Source organism: Mesoplodon densirostris, chromosome 6 (genome assembly GCF_025265405.1).
Source record: "Mesoplodon densirostris isolate mMesDen1 chromosome 6, mMesDen1 primary haplotype, whole genome shotgun sequence".
Lineage (NCBI taxonomy): Eukaryota > Metazoa > Chordata > Mammalia > Artiodactyla > Ziphiidae > Mesoplodon > Mesoplodon densirostris.
The window spans coordinates 8,392,394-8,402,589 of NC_082666.1; the positions used below are offsets into that span (position 1 = coordinate 8,392,394).

The window sequence follows — 10,196 nt, forward strand, 5'->3', positions numbered from 1 at the left end:
GCTGAGGCAGTGGGGTAGGAAATAGAGTATAAAGAGAAACACTTGTAAAGATTTCAAATATCCCCTTATGAAGCACCCCTAGAGCTTCACATGCAGCCTCACAACCAGCCTTGCATGCAGCTCCCCGTCTCCACCACAGCCTCCCACCCTCACCTGCACAGCCTTACCACCACCAGCAACTAGACTGATTGAGCACTTATTCAGTGCCATCCTCAGATCTAAATGCTTTACGTGATCATCTCCTTTCATCCTCATAACCCCACGAGGGAGATAACATCATTATGCCCATTTTACAGATGAATGAACTGAGGCTTAGGGAAGTTAAGCGACTTCTCCTGCGCTCCCCCACCGCTCTGCCCTGGACCACTCCACACTTCCATTCCCCTTGTCTCCGGTCTCATTCGGTCTCATTCCAAAGCTTAATACAAGATGTCAAGGTGGGCACATGCTGGGCTGCACAGCCTGAGAAGTGAATAAAAACAGGTTACGGAATGGGAAGTAGGGTGTCCCACTTCTGTGCAGTGATGCCGGGAAGCAAGTATGTGGGGGGAGAGATCCTTCAAGACAGAATGAAATTCTCAACAGAGGTTCTGTCTGGTAAGGTGCAGGTGGGAATATTTTATTATTTATCTAAACAAAGGAGTTATTATTTGTAAAGTGCTTAGGATAGTGCCTAGCAGATGGTTAACTGCCATAGAAAATAATTATATGACATAAATCTGTGTTTTCCAGTTTTCCTGCAATAAACATGTATTACTTATACAGTAGACAATAAAAGTAATTTGTAAAAGACTTCTGGCTCCATTAAAGTTAATATGAAGAGAGGCTTCTTTTTTGCAGGAGGAACTCAAGATCTGATGACTAATGATTCAGGGGACTGAACCCAAGGAAAGAGTCAGGAATGACCTCCAAGTGCCAAAGGCAAGCCTAGCTGACCACAAGAAAGCAGATCCATAGATGTTCTTGGCAAGACTCAGTTCGTGGGAGGCCTAGTTTTATGGAAGGCACAGGAAAATGCCCTTCTGGACTGCAGCCCACACAAAGAGGTCATGACCTGATTTTCTGAGTCAAATATTTATTTGGCAAAGTTGCTTCCTGATAATGCAGCCACGTGAGAGGAGTAACCATGACCATCACCCAGCCTCCAAAAGCATCTTCTCCAGAAAACCAGGAACCAAGAGTCCCCCTTCTCTGTTGTCACTTTTGTGTCGTGATGGAGACGGCACGTGGAGGACTGACCACAGGACAACAAAGCGTCTCCGAGATGTTCCCTCCGCACGAGTCACAGGGCAGCAGTGGAAACTGGACCCAGGGGCTGGGAACCTTGTCCCCGTGCTTCACTGGGCTGTAGAGAGCTGGGCAGGAAGGAGGGGCCCCAGAGGACAAGGCTCCAAGGGGCTACAGTCCTGGCTCCTGACTCCCTGGGGGCAGGCGGGGCGTCCAGGCTGCAGCTGAGGCTCAGTTTGGAGTCACAGGCGGGCACCATCCCCTCCGAGGCCCAAAGCCAGTCCAGCTAGGAGGGGCAGCCACTCACGGGAAGGGGCTGTCATCGCCCCTCAAAATGGGCTGTGATTTGCTCCAAAGTCTTTCCTTTCGTTTCAGGGACACAGGCCAGAGTGAAAAGGACACTGAAGATGCAGAAGGCAGAGGCCAGCCAGAAGGCACCGTAGGGCCTGAGCACCTCCTGCAAAGAGAGTGGAGAGGCCATGCATGGACGCGGCAGGTCAGGAGCCCTCATGCCCCAGCCGAGAAGCCGAGGCCCCACTCGGGGCCCACCCTGCCCAGGCTCAGGGGAGTGGAGGAGGTTCTGGGGTCCGCCATCCAGAAGCCTGAGCTGAGCACTGTCCAAGGTGTGGAAGTTGTGTGGCGGGGACACTGAGGCTCACTATGACGAAGTGACTGCCCCCAGGTCAGAGACCTGCTATCAAGTGACAGCTGGGCTTCCTCCCCCAGTGTCTGACCCCAGGGCCCACAGATCTCCGCTCTACACTCAGCTTTGGCCCTGCCCTCTGTGGTCCCTGCCGCCTTAGGAGTCTCTTCTTGGTGCGGGAGGAAATGGGGGAGCTATCAGCAGGTGGCGATGGGGGCGTGTGCACACACGGGGACACTCAGGGCCCATGCGTGGAGGGGGGAGGGAGCGGTGACTTTCAGTCAGAGTCAGTCCACTCTCCCAGCCCAGCCTCAGTGACCTCCCAGGTGCCAGAACCGAAGGCCACTCCCTTTCAGCTCCTCTTCCTCTGGGACATGGTGACCCCACCCCCCGCTCCTTGAAGTCTTTCTCTTGGCCTCTCAGCAGTGTACACCCGCAGGTCACTCTTAGGTCCTTTGGTGCCATCCCCCTCCTTGACTGTCTGTCCCCTCCAAGCTCCTGGCAAGTAATTTCCGCCCCCAGGCCTCTGCTCTGGTCTTCCTGACATGCTCCCCGGGGTACACAGGCTCTACACAGAGGCCGGTCCAGCCCCAAGCATCCACCCCTCTCATGACCTGCCTCCCCTGCCCCAGCCCGGCCTCCTGGTGCTTCATCCTCCCACCACTGTCCACTGTCACACCAGCCCTTGTCATAAAGGGGACCCTGTCCATCTCATTCACTGCCGTTCTGGCACCCTGAACAGGCCTGGACATGGTACGTACCAGGAGACCTGGGGGGGAACGAATGACTGAACAAATGCCTTGACTGTCTGCACCAGAGTGGTGCCCCCTATCGGACGGGAGGCCCTGAGGCAGGGACCATGTCTGTGTCAGCCCATCCATGAGAAGAAGGTGGCAACGTGTTGAACTGAACTGATGCTCCCATCAACCCCGAGAGGAAGGTACGTTACCCTTGTCCATTTCCAGTCCAGGAAGCTGGCTCAGAGAAGGGTGAGCAGCACACCCAGCGTCACCCAGCAGGGAGGCGGCCAAGATGGGGACGGAGCCCAGGCCTGTTGACTCCAAAGCCGGAGTTTCTCTCACAGCCCTGCTTTCCAGCCCGTGTCCCCGGAGTCCAATGGGGAACGAGGTCAGCCCTGCTGTCCTTCTGCCTGGACAGCCTGGAGGTTCCTGAGTGGCCACAGCCTGGGGTTCTCGCCTGCCCTGGCCCGTCTGCTCCCCCTCACCCCTGACCAAGATGGTGTCGCAAGATGCTGGGCCTCAGCCTAAATGCAGAGCCACGGACCCCAAATCTCTCGCAACAAGAGAAATTCTGAAAAGCGCTTCTCTGCCGACTACTGCGTGAGGGGGAGGCCATCGGGGCCCGCACTCACCATGAGGCTGCTGAACTCTTTTGTCACGAGAAAGGCCATGAACCAGTTGGTGAGGACGCAGACGCCCGTGGCCACGCCCTTGACGTGCAGGGGGAAGATCTCAGACATGAGGAGCCAGGGGATAGGTCCCCAGCCCACAGCAAAGCCTGCGGGAGCAAGACAGGTGTCAGGGCCCACGGGGCTGGACCCTCGGCTCGCTGCAGACCACCTGGGCTGAAGTCTTGCGGGGCTGCCCAGCTGTGGCCTGAGGGGGCCGGGATCCCAGCCTGGAGTCTTAGGCCACTGTCCTCACTTCTTATGCATCAGGCCTTTGCTACGGAACGGGACAAGGAGGGGCCTGCTTGGAGGGCTGCCGTGGCAGTCGTGTGAGAGGAGCAGAGACGGGCTCGGCTTGGTGCCTGGCACACGGTCAGAGCTGCAGACGCAGAGGCGAGGGCGGGTAGGCCTGGCCTCACTGGGAGCCACAGGAACCCGGGGGTGACAGGGCGGCCCCCTCACCCTCCCCTCAGCCCCCCCACTCACCGGCGATGAAGAGGCACATGCTGCCCACCGCCAGCCAGGCCAGCCCCACACCGCTACCGGCGGGCTCCATGGAGATGGGCGCCAGGAGGTCCACGTGTGAGGAGTTGCTGGGGCCGCCCTGGGTCAGCTTGAAGTAGGCGCCAAAGGCGCTGGTGCTGAACACCATGACCACACCTGCAGGCGGAGTGCGGCAGTGGGCAGGACAGGGCAGGGGGAGGCGGCCCGTGGCCCGGGCACGTGGCACTGGGGGGCTCGAGTCTCAGTGCACTGTGGGCCACAGCAACGTGGCCCGGATGCCTCTGAGAGGGGCAGTGAGCAGAGCCCTGCCTGGCTGCACTCACCCGGGCCTGGCCCTGCCAGCCCCGGCTTGGACCTTGAACCTCAGCAAACTCCAAGAAGCTCTTGGAAGCAGAACCTCCCTGGCCTGAGGAAGCAGGAGCAGCCACAGAGGCCAGACCCACTTTCCCAGCAGCACCAAGTGCTTGGTGGGGCTCAGAACACCAGGAGCCTCACTCGGACCATCTCCTGATCCTCACAATGGCCCACAGTTACCCCCGTTTCACAGAGGGGAAACGGGCTCAGGTAGTCACTTGCCCAGAAAGACCACAAGCTTCTGAGCCACTTCAGCCCGGGCCCTCAGTTTCCTCATCGTACCTTGGGCCCTGATGGCGCCTTCTTGTAGGTTCACTGTGAAGGTTAAGGTGTGGTGCAGCGATGCCGTTAGCACGGGCCTGGTCTCAGACAAGTGCTCAGTGAGAGCTCTCCTGAAGTCTTGGCCTTGTTCTCAGGGACACTCAGCCATTGTCCTCCTCCCTCAACGTGGTGACCTCAGCAAAGACCCTCCAGCCTGTGGTGGGAGGCTGGCCGGGCCACCCACCTGCAGAGGGCTGAGCCGTCACCCTTGTGCCTCACCTGACAAGGCCAGGAGCAGCCTGCGCCCGGCTCTGTCCATGACGAGGGCCGCTACAGCCGTGAACAGTACCTGGATGATCCCCACGATGACCGAGGCCAGGCTGCTGTCCTGAGGAGACGGGCCGAGGCGGGTCAGGCGAAGACCCCGGAACTAGATCCCACCCATATGGCATCCAGGTGAGGCAGGCCGGGGCAGAGGCCTCTTTACCTTGAACTTGGCCTCCTCAAAGATGGTCTCTGCATAGAACATGACAGCGTTGATGCCCGACAGCTGCTGGAAGGCCATCAGTGAAATGCCGATGATGAAGGGCTTGTAGACGCCAGGACGCCGCAGCTGGGCCAAGTGGAAGCCCTGCTCAGATGGAGACCAGGCATCAGTGCTTCTCTCTACCCTGTCCCGAGGGCGCCCCAGCTTTGAGGCCACCGTCCTGAGGCCTGGTGGAGTAAGGGAGCCTCTGCTTCAGGTCCCTGCATCACTTCAGCCTCCGATTTGTAAGGTGACAAGATCCTCACCTCCCCACGTCCCTTCCTGATTTGTTGGGGGATCTACAAAGATGTTCTATGAGCAAAGAGCCCAGGGTTCCCGAATCCCACCAGCCTTGGGTCGGGGCCTGGGCCAAGCGCCTCCCCACGCCCCACTGACCCTCACCACCACTGCCAGACACGTGCTATGACTCCCACTTTACAGATGAAGAAACTAGGGCTAAAGATGGGAAGGTCACACAGCAGGTAAGGGGCAGAGACTCAGTCTTCTCCCCTGCCTGACAACTCCCTGTTTAAAAAATCTAAGTCCTCAAATCTGCACCTGCATTTTCCTCTGATGTGGCCTGGCCTTTCTCTTCCTGGGACAGGAAGATCAAGGCTCAGGCTTTCCCAGCGATGTCCAAGGTTGCGGCCCAGCTGAGCAGTGGGGCTTGAGCAGGAGAACACCCCTGATCCCAACCGCCACTGTTCGTGTACAACCTTTGCAACAGACTGTGTTGACCTCCCCTGGCTGCAAAGGGGTGATACCTCATGGTCCCCTCCCTCCAGCTCTGGCTCCCAGCCCCTCACCTGGTGCTCAGCCCCGACAGGGGGCTCTTCCCAGCCCTGCTCGGAGCCCCACAGGAACTGCATGGCAGCCACGGCTTCCTGGCGCTTGTGCTGAGTCAGCAAGTAACGAGGGGTCTCGGGCATGCAGCACATGAGCAGCAGCATGAAGGAGGGGGGCACACAGCCCAGCACAGCCAGCCAGCGCCACTTGAGGACCCAGCCTGGGTGGGGCGGGGTGGGTCAGACACCAGAGCTGGGGTGAGCCAGCCTGGACCTTCTCTGGGAGTGCCTGCCCCCTCGCCAACCCCAGGGACTCAGCTTAAGGGGTGGGGACCTCAGTACCTTTGCATGACTACCCTCGGGTTTGTCATTATTATTGTGAAATGTTGTGGAAACGATGGGGGGTATATCAGTGAATATTTATGTAGCCATTAAACAAAGGCGCTTGCTGTATTGACGTGGTATATGGCACCATTCGTCTAAAACGTAGGAGTGGGGGAATAAATACGCATAGTCCTCCTACATCCAGACTCTCAGGAAGGCTGCCGAGAAGCAGGCCAGGCTGGCGCCTCCGGAGAGGAAGAGGGACAGACTTGGGGGAGACTTTTCACTGAAAACCAGTCAATCAAAACTCACAGAGGGCTTCCCTGGTGGCGCAGTGGTTGAGAGTCCGCCTGCCGATGCAGGGGACACGGGTTCGTGCCCCTATCCCGGAAGATCCCACATGCCGCGGAGCGGCTGGGCCCGCGAGCCATGGCCGCGGAGCCTGTGTGTCCGGAGCCTGTGCTCCGCAACGGGAGAGGCCACAGCAGTGAGAGGCCCGCGTACAGCAAAAAAAAACAAAAACAAAAAACAAAACAAAACAAAACAAAAAACTCACAGAAATTGATCAATGAAAGTGCAGATTATGATGACCTGGAGGAAATTCTACGGGTGTGACCCACATGTCTGTCCCGAACGTCAGTGTCTGTGCAGGGGCTTTGGCATACTGCTGGCCCCGCAAGGCAGCTAGACTGCTGGCAGGACTCTGAATGAGACTCAGGAGGGTAAGTGGGTAAAAATGAAAGACCACGGACCCGCATGTCAGCTACTCTGAAGAACCAGAGGGCACGTGCCCCAGGCCCTGCCACAGCCCGTCAGGCCCAAAGCCCCCCCACCCCCCACAACGGTTCTCAGGCCATTCCTTGACAATTCTCATTTGGGACCTGCTGCCAGGCACTTTTCACGGTGTCACTTAATCCCTCAACAGTCTCGGACTAGGTAGGATTATCTCCACTTAAAGACAGGGAAATTGAGGCTCCCAGGGGCAGTGTAACTACGCCAAGGTCACACAGCTAGTAACGGGCAGATTCCCCTAACCTGGGACTGTCAGATGTGAAGCCTGCCCTCTTTCTATCCCAGCTCAGTTCCAGTCTGCCTCTGGAAGCTTCCTCATGCTGGCCCCAGCTCTGACCCTCGGGTCCCCTGGAACCTGCCTCCTTCAGGCTGCAAATCCAGTACTGATTCTGAGGGAGACAGGCTTGGGTCCTCCAAGCTCTTAGGCTAAAGACTCTGGAGTGCCCCCTCCACCCCCAGGACCCTAGTTTGCCACCACACAGCGAGGTACTGACCTAACCAGTCAGCCCTCCCCGCACTCCTGGAATGCGCTTCTGCTCTGGGAAGATGAGGACATCACCTTCTCCAGCTCTCCCCAGAACTTTGTCCCAAGACCCACATGACCCAGGGTCTCAGGGAGGTGGTCTGGGAACCTGGCATCTTGGGCAGTGGCTGTGTGACCTCAGGCAAATCCCTTGACCTCTCTGAACTTCAGTTTCTATATCCGTAAAATAGCCACGAAGCCATTAACAGCTATCAAGAGAGATAACACGAAAACTATACCTGCCAGATAGGCTAGGAGGATGCCTATGACGACCATCAGCTGCACACACGAGCCGAGCAGCCCCCGTACTTCGGGGTAGGCAATTTCGGAGATATAGACCTGTTGGTAATTAAGATGGGATTTTACTTGGGGTCGAAGAGTTCTTAAAACTGGAAAGTCTCAACCATTCAGAGCTGAGGAGAGCCTCAACTGGGGCAGCTGCAGGCCCAGCGGGCTCCTAACTGCAGGCCCTGGTCAGCAGAGCCCTCCGCATACCTCCCTGCCCCCACCAAGTGATCTGCAGCAGGTGTTGAAAGGGTATAGAAGTGGCTGCTATGTGTGTGGGGCGGGGGCGAGAAGGGCTTTTCAACCTTTCATTTATTGTATGTATACCCTTGACAGAATGCAAATCCTGATGCAATAGCTGTGCGGTGGTCCAAGATTCTGCCTTTCTAACCAACTCCATGTGACACCCAGGCTGCTGGTCCAAGGACCGTACTTTGAGTGGTGCCCTTGGAGTGAAAGCAGGAACTCTTCACCTCAGTTGCTATCAGTGACTGCCACGGCATCCTCTGGGCTCAGGAGCCAGAAAGCCCTTGCCCATGCTTCTAGGTTATTCCATACCTTATGCCCATGTCTAAGACAGGTGTGTTTTGTTTTGTTTTGTTTTGCTTTTTTGCGGTACGCGGGCCTCTCACTGTTGTGGCCTCTCCCATTGCGGAGCACAGGCTCTGGACACACAGGCTCAGCAGCCATGGCTCACGGGCCCAGCCGCTCTGCGGCATGTGGGATCCTCCCGGACCGGGGCACGAACCCGTGTCCCCTGCATCGGCAGGCGGACTCTCAACCACTGCACCACCAGGGAAGCCCCGACAGGTGTGTTTTTGCCCAGTAAAAAAAACCCTCCAGAATATAAAATCCAACCTAGCTGCTGCCTGTTACCCAGCAAATGCAGTTGAAATGAGTGGTAGGTACAAAGGGATGGATTCTGAGCTACTGCTCTCCATCTTGACCAGGTTAGGGTGTGGGTGGTTGATCATCCAAACTCATGACCAGCGGCAGTTCATGGGTCACCATCCCAGCTGCCAGGGTCCAAAGTCCTTCCACAGGCCATGCCAGGGCCAGGGCTGTATGTGCAGGGTCTCACTGAAGCCTCACAACCACAGCACGAGGTGATGCTATTATTCCCATTTTACAGACGCAGAGACGTGCTCTGCCCTGGTAAGTGGCAGAGCCAGGATTTCACCCAGATGTCCCGCTCCAAAGGCAGCCTGGGCAGTGCTGAGTCAGGAGGTGGTGAGAGAGAAGCAGGGGAAGTGGCTGGAGGTCAGGTTCCTGAGCAGTGAAGGGGAGGGCAGGTCCCAGCAGGCTTTGCCCCTGGGGACAAACCAGAACAGGATTTTCCTGCTAAACTGTAGTCAGTGGTCTGAATGACAAAGGGGGGATCTGAGCCATACTGTGAGGCTTCTGTTGACCATCTACAGATGCCATCTTATTTGTAGAGCAAAAGAGAGAGCTTGTTAAGTGGCACCATCCTGGGCTACAGTAATAGCTTCACCACTGACTAGCTGTGCCTAAACAAAGGACTTCAGGTTTCTTAAGCTCACTTCATCTGTAACCAAGGACAGTAACAGCGGCTATTTCCAAGGCCCGTTGGAGTGTAAGGAAGACGAAACAGGGAAGGGGCATGGTGCCAGCTAGGCAGGGGGCCGCAGCCAGGGAGAAACAAGGCCCCCAGGTCTGCTCCTTCTCCCGGGTCCCAGGGCGCCAGGCTGGGGGACACACTCACCGGGGCCACTAGCGAGGCAATGCCGCAGGCCAGGCCGGTGAGGAGGCGGCCTCCGAGCAGCATCCACACGTTCTGAGCCGCGGTGATGACGGTGAAGCCGGCCACGAAGGGCCCGGCGCAGAGCAGGAGGCTCAGCTTGCGCCCAGCGCGGTCCACGAGCCAGCCGCCCAGCACGCCCCCCGCCGCGGCGCCCAGGGTCACGATGGCCTGGGGGCGGGGCGACCGCCGGCTGAGGAGGGGGCGCCGGAGGGTGCCGCGGCCCAACCTCGCCCTCTACCCCACCCTCAGCGGCCTTGGGGGAAGGGGATGGGCGACTCCTGGCAGGGGAGCCGGGACGTACTCGGCGGAGGGTCTCAGTGCCCGCCCGAAGCCAGGCAGGGGGAGGGTCCTGGCGCCCATCTTAAGGGTGGGCGAAGGAGGGTCCCAGGAGGGCTGGAGGGTGAGCCCGAGGCCTCACCCCGAACCAGGAGGCGGCGGCATCGTCGAGGCGCAGGGCCGGGGGCGCGGCACGCCGCAGGCTCGGGATGGCCGGGGAGCTGTAGCCGAGCGCGAAGCCGAAGCTGAGTGGGCCCAGAGCAGCGGCGAAGGCGGCGAGGAAGACGCGGCGGCTGCGAGGAGCGCTGCTGGGACGGGGAGGTCGGTGAGCGGGGCCTGGCGCAGCGGGAGGGGCGGGGCAGCGCCCCCGGGGCTCGGGTTCCCCTGTCCGCTCACCTGCCGCCCGGCGGCCGCAGGAGCGGCTGGGTCTCCTCCTGGTCCCCAGGAGTCATGTCCGCCGCCACAGCTTGCCCGGTCAGCTCCGACGCCTGTACTGCCGCGGGTCCCGCGAGTGCGGCCTGCACCG

The 10,196-nt window shown here is 58.8% G+C and overlaps 1 protein-coding gene across 7 annotated transcripts; it reads right to left on the reverse strand.

The window, feature by feature from the left end:
- Positions 1-613: 613 nt before the first annotated feature.
- On the reverse strand, positions 614-10,196 carry SLC2A8 (solute carrier family 2 member 8). 7 transcript variants are annotated; one of them, XM_060101621.1, is made up of 11 exons: positions 10,067-10,196; positions 9,813-9,978; positions 9,356-9,562; positions 7,587-7,686; positions 5,730-5,929; positions 4,885-5,028; positions 4,677-4,785; positions 3,765-3,938; positions 3,243-3,388; positions 2,820-2,921; positions 1,607-1,684 (listed from the first exon to the last, which is right to left on the reverse strand). In XM_060101621.1, the coding sequence occupies exons 1-10, from the start codon at positions 10,120-10,122 to the stop codon at positions 2,850-2,852; spliced, it is 1,374 nt and encodes a 457-aa protein (XP_059957604.1). In that variant the 5' UTR covers positions 10,123-10,196; the 3' UTR covers positions 1,607-1,684; positions 2,820-2,849. The 7 variants fall into 7 exon arrangements, with proteins under 7 accessions (XP_059957603.1, XP_059957601.1, XP_059957607.1 ...); XM_060101620.1 differs by lacking the exon at positions 2,820-2,921 and having other exon boundaries at positions 614-1,684; positions 9,813-9,975; XM_060101618.1 differs by lacking the exon at positions 2,820-2,921 and having other exon boundaries at positions 614-1,684.

Bases quoted from the DNA above. Each gene is read 5' to 3' on its own strand.
- SLC2A8 (XM_060101618.1), bottom strand. From the start codon at position 10,122: ATGACTCCTGGGGACCAGGAGGAGACCCAGCCGCTCCTGCGGCCGCCG. The intron at 3,389-3,764 runs GTGAGTGGGGGG...TTGCTCCCGCAG, and splicing joins CATGTGCCTCTTCATCGCCG to GCTTTGCTGTGGGCTGGGGA. The intron at 1,685-3,242 runs GTGAGTGCGGGC...CTCTCTTTGCAG, and splicing joins AAGAGTTCAGCAGCCTCATG to GAGGTGCTCAGGCCCTACGG.